The sequence below is a fragment of the Pipra filicauda genome, unplaced genomic scaffold, assembly GCF_003945595.2.
Source record: "Pipra filicauda isolate LSUMZ 115617 unplaced genomic scaffold, ASM394559v2 scaffold133_size2016399_pilon, whole genome shotgun sequence".
NCBI lineage: Eukaryota > Metazoa > Chordata > Aves > Passeriformes > Pipridae > Pipra > Pipra filicauda.
The window spans coordinates 1,486,244-1,501,753 of NW_024103807.1; the positions used below are offsets into that span (position 1 = coordinate 1,486,244).

The window sequence follows — 15,510 nt, forward strand, 5'->3', positions numbered from 1 at the left end:
ACAAGCTTTGATGTAAGTTATTTATTATGTTGACCTACATCCCCACAGGGCTGGCATTTATGTAGTTTATCAGGGTTACCCTCCACAGATGGAGAAAACTAAGAAAAAGCCACCACTCAACTCCTCTTAAAACATGAAATTCAAATCTGGAATGAAATTTAAAGTAAATGAGAGAGGGAAAAATAGCAGTAAAGGAACAACTAAAACCAAAAACATCCTAGAAGACCTGGAAGATAGTGAATGTAATATTTTTGACAAAGGAAGACAAAAGATGTTCTTCACAGACATAAATCAATGACAATAACAATGAAGACAGCAACTCCTGGCCAGAAACAAACCCAGGAGAGAAAACTGGGGCAGAGTAGAACATTGCTGTAGAAAACAAAGGGTATATTTTCATCTTTTCTGCACACAGAAATTCCATTGACATAAAATGGCCATTTGATGAATAACACTCCATACACCTGACACAGGGTATCAAATACAGAAATTCTAGTTGAGGTGTCAAAAGCAACATACGGATGTTAACCCGAGCTATATTGCTTCTAATTTCAGAAGCAGCAGGTTATTGGTCCCATGCTCTGTCGCACAGCATATGATAACCATAAACAGAATTTCTTACCAGGAATCTATAACTTACCCACCTCCTTGTGGTGGGTTGACTCTGGCTGGACACCAGGTGCCCACCAAAGCTGCTCTGTCACTCCCCCTCCTCAACTGGACACTCAAGAAAAAATATAATGAAAGGCTCGTGGATCGAGACAAGGACAGGGAGAGATCACTCACCAATTACCATCACAGGCAAAACAAACTTGACTTGGGGAAATTAAATTGAATTTATTACCAATGAAATCAGAATGGGATATTGAGAAATAAAACAAAATCTTAAAAACACCTTCCACCCAGTCCTCCCTTCTTCCTGGGCTCACCTTCACTTCTGATTTCTCTACACCTTCCCACCCCGAGTGGCATAGGGAGACCAGGAATGGGGGCTGCAGTCAGTTCATCACACATTGTCTCTGCCACTCCTTCCTCCTTGCTCTCTTTCCCTGCTCCAACATGGGGTCCCACCCACGGGAGACAGTCCTCCACAAACTTCTCCAGCATGGCACCCTCCCAAAAGCTGCAGCTCTTCACAAACTGCACCAGTATGTGCCCCTTCCATGGGGTACAGTCTTTCAAGAATACAGTGCTTCAGTTTGGAGCAAGGAGCTCCCCCATGGAGTCAGTCACAAGTCCTGCCAGCAAAGCTACTCCAGCATGGGCTCCTCTTGCCACAGGTCCACAGGTCCTTCCACAAGCCTGCTCCAGCATGGGTTTCCCATGCAGTCACAGTCAAAGAAAGAAATTCAGGCCTAGTCTATGTGGTAATAACCATATTTCACCCAACATGTTGCACAGGTTCAGTTTCTTATTCAATTAGTTCAGTTCTTAAGTGGCCATGAATGTTATGAGTTCCCTTACACGCAAGTATAACAGAAAAAATCCCATAGCAAATAAAACTGAAATGAAAAAAAAAAAAAAATCCAGGTTCTAGTCAATAATTACTGCTAGAGAATCAGAGAAATTGGTTTAAGTAGATGAAAATACTGAAAGCAACTTCTTCAAAGTGACGTATTTCTGTCTCTAGTTAATGTAAAAAGAAAATGCATACAAATGTATAAATATACAGATAAACATGCCATATTTGCTCAGACTAAAAAGTTAAGCTACTGGACTTTAAGGTCAGAAAAATACACATTGAACTCTTTTAAGGCCCCAACCAGAGCACAGTAACATCGACCTGAGCTTTTGTTCCTGCGCTCACCCCTTCTCTTCCAAGTACCTTGGCAATTACATTTTCTTCCATAACCTTTTTCATACTTACATAAAACTACTAAAAGAGAAGGGAGATGTTATGTAGTTAAAACTTTTCAGTTCTTTCCAACAAATCCAGGTGCCCTTCATCTGGCTGAATTCAGATGCTAGATAAATGATGAAAACTTGCACTGGAAGTACTGCAGTGGGTACTTTCCGTTAGATAAGTTTCTTCTCAATTTGTCAATAAGGTTTACCACTAACAGTTCCAGTTTTGGTGGATGACTTTTAACTAGCATCTCTAACTCTCCTACAGAAATATGTTCTAGGAGTCTATACTTCATGTTTCTTGGCCCGATCTCAAATCACATATGTCCTCATTAAAATTAGTATCATACGATTAGCCTGAAATGTTTAAAATATTATCCCTGAACTAAAGCAAATGATTTATAACATAACGAAGTTCCTATCACTGGGAAGAAGGTGTTACAGACAGCAGTCAGTTACTTCAGTAGTTAATTGCAGATTTTGTCATGTTGAACTATGATTGTTTAATTTCCAAAGATCTAAATGGCATATGTCAAAAAAGTCTTTATTCACAGTCTTGCAAACTCATAAATAGAAGTGTTGCAAAGCCTAGCCAGAAGGTGAGTTTTTATCTATATTTAAGAGACAGTTCTAGTCTTTCCTGCAAGAAGAAATGAGGCTGAATAGCCTGCAAAAAAGTGAGGTTTATAGTAAAAGAAACCCCAGCAACATTCATATTTGTACAGCAACTTCAGTGTATTTGCTTAAAATAGTAAATTAAAAAGTAAAGCAAAACGTAATTTTAGTTGCATGAAGTTACATGAGTTTATTTTGAACTCCGGCCAGTTCTGTAATAACTAATATACAGAGTGCAGTATAAGAATAACAAGACATGATAGTACAGTGCTGAATAGTTATTTTGCCATTGGAGCTTTTTATGTGTGGGTAGGGTTGTGGAAGAGGTCACACAGTTGTCAGTGGTCCCCTTCCACAGCCATTAGGATTTTGCACAATCATCTAGGAGCTGTGGCAGGACTAGTTCAGGCACAACTCAGGTGGCAGCGTTCACCACCCCACAGCCCAACACCGCTACAACCAACCTCCTGCAGGGCTCCTAAACAAAGCACTCAGTTACCTCGACTGTCTGATAATCTCAGCACCTCCTTCCTTCATGCTCCACATACAATATTCTAACCATCTCTGGGTCCCAAACACCAATCCCCAGCACATATTTTTTCCGATCCATCCCGATGCATAGGCCCATAGGTGTCCTCCCTCTGATCCATTGTTGCTTGACATGCTGTTCTCTAACAGAAGAAGCACCAGGAACAAGGTGCTCCTAAACTATTTTATTCCGGGAGCATTTTTTAACCATTCCACAGGGAACTGAGACGGTGTCTCCCTACTGACAATGTTAGAACATTAGAACACAGTGTGAAGTGTCACTATTTGTACTGCATTAATAGCCTAGCTAATGATTTTATTGTCAAGGTAACAGGACAGCAGCAGATGCTGGAATACTTGCCTCCGTTTTTCCCCACTGTTCGGAAACACCTCCAGAAGGTCCGAAGAAAAGATGCCCTGTTATGAGGGGTGGCTTGAACAAAGCTGAACTCACGGAATAAGATGTGTGTTCCTTGTCTCACACTGTTAAAACTGTGGAGATAAAGTCAAAATAAGAACATTAGAAAGCTGAACCAACATGAATGTTCTGGGAACAGCTAGAACAGTAGCAAGGAAACCACTGGCCATTACATTTTGTGAAACCAAATCTCCAAAGCTCATACCCATCTGTTCTCTGGAGAGAAGACTATTTGCAAAAACCACACATTGAAATTTAATTATAGGAATTAGAGGTTTGTGAAAATAAAATTCATTCTAAAGAATTCCAGCAAGGGGTGTCCAAGAGACACTTATTTGAAAACAATCCATTGGAAAAATGGCTGGTCAAGAGTAACTGTTGTTTTTCTGACCAAAAGATGCCCTTTCTTTTAGTACCATTTGAAATTCACTGCTATTCTCATTACAGTTTTCTGTAAAGCCACAAAAAAAAAAAATCCTCTTTAACAGAAGCCTCAAGATTTCATTTCTAGGTTACTGAAAGTTGACAGTATTGGATATCTAAAACTTACTGCAGTTGTCATGAAAAGATGACTGACACATCTCTAAACAACACTTTCCATTAGTGCATTTTGAAAAGAGTAGCTGGTCAATATCAATTTGACACTCACATTTTTGTATTTTAGAATAAATTTCTAAAATATGAGCTGTAAGCACTTTAGGCTAACTTATTACAGCAAACATTTGTCTTACAAAGGTTTCTCTGAAGTACAAGAAGTTCTCCTTTGGGCACGGTAAAGCTCAAGATGCAAGAACAAAAGAAATGCAAATACAAACATTATATACCAAAAGGTATAATGACACGGTTGCCTCAAAGATAGATTTTGTGCATTCTGCTCTGCATCATGCAAGTGGGACAAAGCTTTGAAACACTCCAGAGAGATCATTAAAAACATTCACTTGGGACAGCAGCTTAACTCCTCGGATAGGAGAGAATTAATGCAAAGATACAAGTTTACTTTCATCACAGCGTAACCTCTCCATAGGTAGCATCTCCACAACACACAAAATCTGGTGGTCAGTGAACCCTCTCAGTTTGCAATTTTAAATCACCTCTTTAAATATAAATAGTTTAAATCACTTTATCCTTCATAGTACAGAAAAGGGTCTCAGACTTGAAAGAGAATTATACCAGATAGAGATGAGCAAAATTTTAAAAGTCACATATCGACTGAGGCTGTGTGTGTGTTCCTGTGTGTTTATGTGGAGAGAAGCCAATTCAGTTTTTACAAAAGGAATCATAATTTCTCATTTTTAACATCCTAGTTCTCAAACACATGTGAGCAAATGCAAATTTCTTGTCATGTGTTGAATAGTACAGTTTCTAGCCCACCTGCCTAGGAGGAAATGCAACTCAAATAAAATAAGTACAATTACCTTGCGATTAAGAAACACTCATGATTCTTGAATTCTGGAATTAGGAGAACTCTTTCTATAAATATAATGGACAAATACAGTATTTCATATTTATGAAGCATTCTTCATGCACCACTGCTGTATGGTGTCATTGTCACAAGAGATTAAATAAATAAATCATGTGCCAGATCAAAATATGCCAAAATTACATGACTATCATTGCAAGTAAAGAGTATTCATTACAAAGTGCTGTAGCTCACTGTCTTAAAGTGAGTTCAGAGTAAGGGAAAGTAACTTGCAAAAGGTCCCACAAGATGCCTGTGACAAAGCTAGAAATGGAATTTCAGATCTTCTCATCCCAAACCACAGCCTGTAAGATTTTTTTTCATTTCTGATTTGCATTGTTTTGCTGATGATTTGACAGGCTGATGGAGAAAAGGATACAAATGAAAAGGAAGAAACTTGGTGTAATAGGAGAAGGCAGCTTTCAGGAAGATAACATATATAAGGGAGACATTTTAGAAGAGAAAGAAGATGAAGGCACAATGATACAATTACATGCACCAAATTATCCTGCTCAGAACGACTACAGAACATGCAATTTCTGGAAGCAGATGCTGGCACAACTGTAATGGAAAGGTCTGGACATGAAGCTAACATACTATTAATTCACAGCAGACAGCCCTACTATATTACTCCTTATTTCTAATAAGTGAAAATTCAAGTCACTAATATTTTCAGCATGGGATGGCTCTAAACCTACCAGGCAGAAGGCTATGATATCATTTGTTGTTGCTTACTCAGTTAAAAGAGTGGGTGGATATGTTGGAACGTCAGCACACCTGGATGTGCTGCCAGCCAAGCGCCGTCAGCTAGTTGAGTAAAAGAGGATTTTGTTTAACTAAACAATGGAAAAAATTTTCCCGAAAAGCTCAAGTCTGGAAGCATGGGAGTCAGAATTTTATCCCAGTTAAGATGCTACATTTCAGACACCCCACTTTATAAATTCCTTTTTATAAGCTGTAAAAGTTCAGCTCAAAGGAGCCAGCCTGTGATGGAGCTATCCAGCAAGCAGCCCAATGGCAAGTCAACAGATCTATTCACGGGCAGGGTCAAGACCTCTACAAGGGACAGGAACAGTATACATTTTGAACAAAATATATGTTGAAATTCCTTTATCACAGGTAGATGAGCAGTACCAAAATAACGTGGCCACTTTTTCTTTTAACAGCTGCCCACAGGTGAAGTTACTATCAATGTGGCAAGCTTACAGGTAAACTCTTCTGGAAGAAAAAGACATTATGACAACCTAAAGCCATTACAAGTATTCCAACAGCAGGTAGGGAGTATGACCAACACCTTGCCTATGACTTTTATATACATGAGAACAGATATCTTCTCCAATTTCTCTCACTGAACAATTGACATTGCTAGCAAGGTTAGGTGGTCAGAGCTTATCAGCACATTTGCAAGAGAAAGACTTATGGACAAACCAGGGTATCTCAACAAGTTATTACTTTGGCCTCAATCATTTAGAAATGGGTTTGTGAACTCAGAAGCAGGGAAAATAATTTTTCAGTTCTCTGGTTAACTTTTTTCTCCCCTTTTGGCATTTAGTGCAGCCATCTGCAAGAGATTCCTTCCAGAGGAAAGCTTTCAACAACTCTGCAAATCTCCAAGCCTCCTATTGCAAACTTAATGGTTGCTCCAGTCCTCTACATTACCAGTAAATAAAGTAGGTAAATTAGAACATTAACAAACAGTTACTAATCGTGTTATTTTATTTGTCTTGCTGAAACCAAGACTACAAATTGAACTGAATGTTCATTAGTTAGCAGCAGTTTTACTGTGAACACTCATACTTCACACAAGAATTGTTATGCAACTGCATACTCCATTAACAAAACAGCTTTTCCCCTTCGCTTGGGAGAATATCCTGGAGATAGATGAGAGAAGAATAATGCAAGGTTCTCACTTGATGGGAAGTTCTAAAGAAATTTTTACAGTAGGGACTTCAAGATATTTACTTCCTCACTCCTTTCGTTTACATGCCCCAAAGCAGCCAAGTCACAAAACAGTCTCTTCCAATGTCACTGCTGAGAAAGCTGTGTTTTGCAGCACACCCAGACTATGCTTGTGGGATGGCACATGCACATGAGGGGAAGAAAGAAGTTTTGGGAGAGGACTGTGATAAAACAGCCCTAGCTCTCAAATGGCTATGCTGGGAACTCTAGCACTCAGGTGCTGCTTTTTTGTACAGAGCTGCTTTCATAAGGCTTTGTCTTTTGTGTAATTACATTTCGGCAACCTGCCAGAGTTCAGAAACTTTCAAGCACTCTTTTCAAACCTTTGGACTTCTAAATAGATTGTAAAAGTCCCAGGATGCTATGGTAACATCCCAATTGAAACCCACTACAGCAGTTAGCCTCTGCCTGCTGAACTCGAGTAAAGCCAAATACACACAATGCAGAGAAAGCCTCAAGTCCTCAAGAAGGACAGAAGAGCTTGCCAGGACCCTGCTGTCCCCCTAGCAGGTCCCAGCTTTGGTTACCATGCAAAGATCTGAATGAGCTTACAGGATCCCTCCTCTACTAAATGGAAAACAAGGAACAATGACCATTATTCCTTATCTTATAGCATTACTGCTTGTATTTTCTATCAAGAGCATGAAGAAGGAAGGAAATCACTTTGAAGGCTTATACTGCTTCTTCAGCATGAACAATTTACACACACAACTTTCCTCCCCAATTACACAGGTGTCTAAGTCATTAAAACAGAATGTCTTAGCAAAAGATAAGGTAATCTCAAATGCAAAGTTGCCATCAAAGGTTGTGTCTAGACTGACCAAAAAATGCGTGGAGAGAAACAGTGCAGAGGATCTGCTGTCAACATTATGTGCATCCTAGGGTTTGTTTTCTCACAAAATAGGCTCTAGACTAGCTCTAGTCTGGTCCCAAGGACTGAATGCTCATTTGCAGTAGGAACACATCTTCCGGTTTAGCTCCATCTGAAAGGAAGCCAGGTCATGAGCTCCAAGATTGCTTCAGGGTGTGAACTAAAGCACAGTAAGTAGGGATAATCAGGAGTATTAGGATTAGAGACTACAGTACAATGGGTGACAAAGAACTAGCTCTAGCAATAGAAAATACTGAAATACAAAAGGCTTTAAATCCCAGGTCATATCTGTTGTTAAATCACTCATCCACACAAAGCATCCCCAAATGACCAATCACACTTATCCCAAGGCTTGCTCTGAAACAGCAAAGTGAGGTTTACCTTGTCTGGAAGGAGTCTTGAGAGGGAACACTTAAAACTGTAGGCAGCACTGGGGAAAAAAAAATTAACTGATGTGCAGATTAAATTACTGCTGTACGAATGTAGTTTAAGATCATTTTATTCTTCACCTATTGGTTTAAGTGTGCTACATTATTTGCAATATTCAGACGAATCATTGGACTGTTTCTGTAGCTATCCCTCAGAAGGTAGCATAGGACCACTAGCATTCCTCAATTCAAAGCTCTTGTATCAAGTGGTTTTTAAAATTCCATAGAAATTAGAGCTTGGGACAATGAAGTCAGCCTCAAGGAAATCACCCTCCTCCTCTAATGAACTTATCAGTGCTTTTTAGGCACTTCCTCCAAAATGCGTTATGACAAAACAGATGCTAAAAGTTATTCCTGATGACTGGCCTTAAGGATCTGTTTTTTTAACAACCAGGCAGATAGGAAATCATTAACACTCAAAATTTTGGCAAGACTGGGTAATGTAACACTGCAAACACAGAGACTGGATTTTTTGAGATCCTTTCTGTCTCACCCAGTCAAGTTTATTTCCCCTGAAGGGTGTGGAAAGACAGAAAGGAGTGACACAAATTTTAATTATGTGTTTTCAGACTTTTTGGTATAGGCTCAGGAATCTCTGTATTCATAGCAGAGTTAATACAGGTGGTACAGGGATTATCCCATGTACTGGGATAAAGGACATGAACCACACCACCTGTGACACAGCTCAGAGTAGGCAGCAAACAAGCTTTCTTATGTTGCTTTGTAGCAAATCAAACCCTCTGAGACCAGTCTACAGATTCTGGAGAAGGAAAGGATTAAGGGAGTTGCTATGCTTGCTTGTTATTACCCAGAAACACTTTATCTTTTTTAGATAATTTTTCCTGTGCTAGGTCAGTAATTTAACACCTTAAGGCTTCCACAAGCTAAAATGACCATACTGTGTTATTAGCCCAGGATTTATATATAAAAAAAAAAAAATTAAAAAAGCAAACGGGGGGAGCGAGAATCTGTAAAAACAGAGGCCTTTTGATCAGTGCAGCATCCTGCAGTTTGCTGTAACTCAAGCTGACCATTCTTACACAGTAGGAATTAAGGACTCCCCCTGCCAGGCAGGGCCCTATTAAAACACAATAGCTGTTTGAAAAGGGTAAGCAAGTTGATATGGATATAATAGGCCACATATTGGGGCCCTTTTCTACTGTGAAATAAAGCTTCTTCTCAGAGTTATGAGCTGGGAAGCCTAGTATTCAGGAAGATGGGAAAGGGCATACAATGGAAGACGGTAAATAACCCTGCAGAAGTCCTCCAAGGTGCTTAAGGGAAAAGAAGCCTTCACAGATAAGCATCAATCAACCATGACTAGTTCTTTCAGTCTGATCAGGTACTATTTCAGACTACATGGTGTTTCAGCAAGTCTGCAAAGGTCTCACTGGTATAAAGAGAGATTAAGTTTTTACAGTAGAAAACTGTGCGAGTTGCACATCACAGAAACAGCTGCATGAACACCATTATAACTATTTTTTATGGAGATTACTGCAAGTTGCTACCCAGCTTCCCTCAAAAACCCCTGCCTTTTTTTCCCCAAATCTAAAATATATATTAAAATATATATATATAAACAATAAAACAATCCAGAAGTATAACTACCCACAGAAAACTGCTAACTCTCCAGCTAATGTATTTAGTATTTGTTCAAACTGGTCCAACTTGACATTTTGGGGGAAGAAGAACATTCCTTACTGAACCACCCTATAACCCTCTATATTCTGAGGGTATGGAATATTCAAGTCCTCAATAAGCTTCATTATCACACAGCCATGATCTCCATTCTTTGTCTTCTTTTATTAACCAACAAGTATTTCTGCCCTCCCTGTCATGTTGGGGAATTCATTCACTAGCTGCAAGATGCTACAGAAACCACATAGCGAACCTGTGGCAAGGGAGAGATTTTACAAAGACGAAAAACACTATTAAAAACCCAAGCAACACAAGGTAGTGTTCAGATTTCCTCTAACCTAACAGCAGTTCTGAGCTATGGAGTTGACATCGGCTGGAGATGGATTTTGATATCAAAATGTCAAATGTCCACCAAAAGAGGAGTATGGATTTGAAAATTATTGAATAACTGCACCCATCTTGATCTGCTAAGATCAAAGAGTAATGCCAAATGAAGACAAACTGACTCCTCAAAGTCAAGGCCAAAGTATAAGCATAAGGAAGGGCCTCCTTGCTCCATTCTGCATGTAGTCTCCTGTATCTCCTACTGTAGGACAGTTCCATGTTTTATAAATTAGACTTTTAGTAATTTTAAAAGGTAGCAGCACAATCAGGTTATGACTAGGATGATCCATGAAATACTGAAATATAACTCCATAACTGTTCCAAAGAGGTTCAATACTGGTGCCATGTATACAGATCCCATATTTGCTCATTTCAATCTTGGTTTGACTGGAGAATTTCAGAGGAAGAAAAAAATTTACAACTAATACTCTTTCACCTATTCAATTACCTTGGCAAGAACTATAGTACATCAAAGACTGAGCAGCTTACAATATTTCCATCATGGCAACAAATGAACCTTGCCAAAATTCCTTAGTATAGATGAAGCTACCTCATTTCACATTACTGCTAACTCCACATTCAAAGATTGCTTAGCTAAACCATTTTGTGCTCACCACAGCTGCTTGGCTACAGCGCTGACCAGCTACAGTTTGTCTAATTCGTTTGAAGATACACAATAGGATTAATTTTGTAGGACATGAGGTTACTGCAAGTCTCTAAAGCTAATGTATTCTGGGATCTGTATGGGTTCAACACGGCACAGCACAGAAAACCTCGGGTTCTCCGAAGACATCCAGATTTCTAGAAACTAAACTTGTTTGTTTGCTTGTTTTTAAAGAGAAGAAAGATAAACCATGTTTTTAAAATGCATTTTTCAGGCTTGCAAGACTTTCAGCGGTTTGCTATTCATGGAGATGCAGACATAGTTAAGGGATTTTATCCTGTAAAGGATAAGGAATCCTATTATGGGATCTTATCACATCCCATTGCTGCAGGCATTTGCTGATTTTTACAGCTTGATATATCCAATTTAAGAGAAATTTTACATTTGTTGGCCTTGTCCACAGTGGAACACACAGCAAAGCAATTAGAAATGCTCCTCAGGACTTTCTGAGACACAACAACATTTTGCAGTCTAAGAATAAATACAAAAGTCCTTCCAACAACACAAAACAAACAAACAAACAAAACACCCAACAAAAAAACAATCTCAACTTCAGTTTTGGTCCATCTTCCCTTAAAGATATTTCTGGGAAAAACAAAGTGTTCCTCAAACTTACACTGCTTTAATAGAAAGTCTTATAAGCTCAGACAGATGGAAGCCAAGAACTCCGAAATTGATCTCCTATACACATAAAGTAGGCTAGACCCATGCCAAAGTGCTTCATTAAAACAAGAACTAAACCATGTGAGTAAGTAATACAAAGAGAGTTACAGCTATTGATGAAGTTATCATGCATCCAACAGTGATCCTCTTACAGCTTGAGACACCAAAAGTTCATTGGAAGAAACAGTATGTTGAAAAAAGATATAGTCCTAACAGAAAATGATAACACTATGTCTTGTAATTCTTAAGATAACACTATGTCTTGTAATTCTTAAGACTAATTTTTTCCATATGTAATATGGAAAAAAACACTGATGTGTACCAAACTTTCTACTTTGTTAGGTTTTTCCAAAGCTGCTATTCTCTTGTGCATTTCTACTTAACTCCAGTTGCCAATTTCACATTGCTAAAACAGTTTTCTTCAAAACATTTAGAGAAGCTGCAGTAAATCCAATCCTTGCAGCACATGAGCAAGCATGAAGTGAGATTACTGCTTTATATATACATTGCAGATTGTATGCAAAAGACTGTAAATAGTCCCACTACATCTGTTGTGGATATATCAATATTTATTTTTCTCATCTTTTCCTATATATTCCAACAGTGACTCAGCAAGCAGAGCTAAGCAGTTTTCCAGAATGATGGAGAAAGATGCATGTCAAAGTGATGTCAGCACTGCATACCTGTTTTGCATCATGGTAAGCTCTACTACAGACCTTTCCTCGGTGGAAGATGGACAATATAAGATTGCCAGAGTTCACCAATTCTGACTTGAAGGCTTTTTTACTTTTGCAAGGACACAAACAAAAACACAGCAGAGATATGTGATAAGAAACGTAAGATATTAAAAAAAGCAGACTAACAGAGAAAATAAAACTAAACAAAAGACCCTGTGGCATCCCAAAAAGGATGTGATAAGCACTACAAAATACCCAATGGATGAAATGAGTTATGGTAAAATAACCACAAAGAGAACATATAAAGAAGTCTCTTTAAAGATTTTCTTAGGAACAGGAATGTCTTCCATATCTATTCTGTTGTACTGCCAAATGCAGACAGTGGGATGGACTGGGAAGTAGAAAAACTTAATCACAAATGCACATAACAAAGAAAAATTTCTCCTCTGTTACTTTCTAATTGAGATCAGACAAATCAATTTTCAGCAAATCCTCGGATTTTGTCCTTTCTCCTCTCTCCCTAAATTATCCAGACTTGTTTAGTAATCATAAAATCATAGAATGCTTTGGGTCGGAAGGGATCTTGAAGATCAGGGCTGAGGCATCCACAACTTCTCTGGGCAAGCACTTCCAGTGCCTCACCACCCTCACAGTAAAGAATTTTTTCCTAATATCTAATCTAAACCTACCCTCCTTCAGTCTGAAGTCATTCCCCCTTGCCCTGCCACTACATGCCTTTGCAAAAAGTTACTCTCCACCTTTCTTATGGGCTTCCTTAAGATACTGGAAGGATGCAATAAAATCACCCCAAAGCCTTCTCTTCTCCAAGCTGAACAATCCCAAAACTCTTAGCCCTTCCCCATAGGAGAGCTGCTCCATCCCTCTAATCATCTAAGTGGCCTGCTCTGGAGTTGCTCCATGTCCTTCCTGTGCTGGGGACCCCAGAACTGGGTGCAGTACTCCACTGGGATCTCACTAGACAGAGCAGAGGGGCAGAATCACCCCTCTTATCCTGCTGGCCATGCTGCTTTGGATGCAGCCCAGGACACGTTTGTCTTTCTGAGCTGCAAGTGCACATTGCTGGGTCATGTCCAGCTGCTCATCCATCAGCACCCCAAGGCTTTTTTAGCAGGGCTACTCATCCCTCAGCCTGTATACATTCATACATTTGAAATCACAAAACTCTGATTTTAACTCCCAGCTGGGATCACGTATACATCTCCAAATTTGCACTAGTAACATCAGCAACTATGATGAAAAGCAATAAAAAAATTGGAAGCATAAATAGAATTATGCAATAATAATCACAGAATCACAGAATATTCTGAGTTAGAAGGGACCCACAAGGATCATCGAGTCCAACTCCTAGTCTGGCACAGGAACATCCCCAAGAGTCACACCATGTACCTGAGAGTATCATCCAAATACTTCTTGAACTCTGGCAGCCTTGGTGCTGTGACCACTTCCACGGGGAGCCTGTTCCAGCACCTAACCACCCTCTGGGTGAAGAACCTCTTTCTAATATCCAACCTAAACCTCCCCTGACACAAATTCAGTAATAATTACAAACTAAAACTAGCCAGAGAATAGTACATTCAACTCTAGTCCAGAGAAAAATCACAGACACAGTTAGATACAAAAAGTCTAAGTGCTTGTACCATTTGCCACATTATTGGACTTCAGCTTTTGGAAAATGTCAAACTTTTTTTTCCTGCAGTATTGTTAGCCATCAACACTGCCTATATGCAACTGGCTTTACCCAAAGAAAACTCAGCTCCATGGCAAATGTGTTGCCTTTCAACCTTCAAGGCTGTAAGAATGAATACAAACATACCCGACTACATAAGGTCTCCATAAAGTAGTTAGCCCACTTCTGCTGAAACTATTCTGACAAAGACTACAAATAAATACATAGTTTCTGTGATGTAAAGGAATAGGGAAGAAGTGGGCAAAGACTGCACCATTATATCAGTGAATACATGCTAGGAGCATCATAATCTGATCACACTGCACATGGAAGTTTTGATTGCCTCTCTTCAAGAAGCAAGAGCACAGTGCAGCTCAAGTCAGTGTATAAGTGAAGAGTTATCTATGGATAACTACCCTGTGCTGACAAGATGCTGATATCAAGTGCTAACATACATATGGTTTGGCAAATCCTCTAGATTTTTCTGTCACCAAAACAGTATGGTAAGTATATTACCACATAAAGCATCACTGGTAAATACTGTCTTTAAAGATCAATTTTATGTTAGTCCTTTGCTACAAGTCTTCCAAGACAGTTCTGCTTACTAAAGAGATTCCTTGCATTTTTATCCCCCCTGTATTTCTTTGCAAGGTAGTATCTACTGAGTATCTACTGACCTGTAAGATTCTCAAGTACGTGGGAAGAAAATACTACATTTTCTAATATGTTGGCAACATGTACAAACTACAGCGTGAATCAGTGTATTATTGCCATTAATATATGCATTTTTTCCAGTTGTTTACTCAACAGCAGTCATCCCAATCAGCATATCTGTCAGGTTAGGACCTGTTGCGATGTTTGTTACAAAGAAACAACTCCGGGAAAAATCAAGAATTCATAGATCCTGTCTGTCATATGAAAATCCCAACGCTGTTTCTGCTGTCAAGCAATTTTGTAACTAAAAACATCCCACTTCAGGTGACAGATCTACAGATTCCAGCCGAAATTCACATAATTTAAATCATAAATAAACTGATTTATCCACAATCCCCAGATCTCCCATAGCTCTCATATAAAATGCATACTCCACGCACAGTAGACAGGGGGTATTGAAATCCCATTTCTAATATGGGCTGGGGAAACTTAGATTACAAGGAAGAGAGTTTGCTCTTCTGACAACTCTTCTCCGTAGAGGTAAGACTGGAATGCAACAAAGGGACTTTACCAGAAAGGCTTTGTGTCCATTAGCAACACTCCTAGTGGAGAAATATGCAATTATTTGTAGGTTCCCCAGAAAGATTTATCAACAAATTCAGTCCTGCAAATCCATGTACTGTGTGGAGAGGAACTTTGAAAATGTCTCTCTCATAGCAATTTATTCACATTAGCTGCAAAATCTACTCCTCAGAGCTTCTGGCATGAGTGCTGTTTCTGAGTTCATATATTCATCCTCTTTCCACTGATAACTGAAGAGCAAAGGAACAGCAGACAGCAGTCTTATGCAGTGCCCTAGGGATCAAGGAATCCCAAGTAAAAGCCTGTCAGAAACCATCAAGCACATTATCCCAGCTGAGATTTTCAGCCTAAAGGGCGGCTCCACAGCTAGGTCATTGACAGCAGCAGCTCGATACCGATCACATGGCTCAGTGCAGTCTTGCATTTAGTGTAACAATT

The 15,510-nt window shown here is 39.2% G+C and overlaps 1 protein-coding gene across 2 annotated transcripts in view; it reads right to left on the reverse strand.

The window, feature by feature from the left end:
* The window catches only part of CUNH11orf49 (chromosome unknown C11orf49 homolog), an 81,928-nt gene that overhangs the window by 51,274 nt on the left and 15,144 nt on the right, over positions 1-15,510 (reverse strand). For both annotated transcript variants that reach the window (XM_027719520.2, XM_039378292.1), the window contains exon 3: positions 3,350-3,480. In XM_027719520.2, the coding sequence (XP_027575321.1) occupies positions 3,350-3,480 (131 nt within the window). The remainder of the gene's footprint in view (positions 1-3,349; positions 3,481-15,510) is intronic.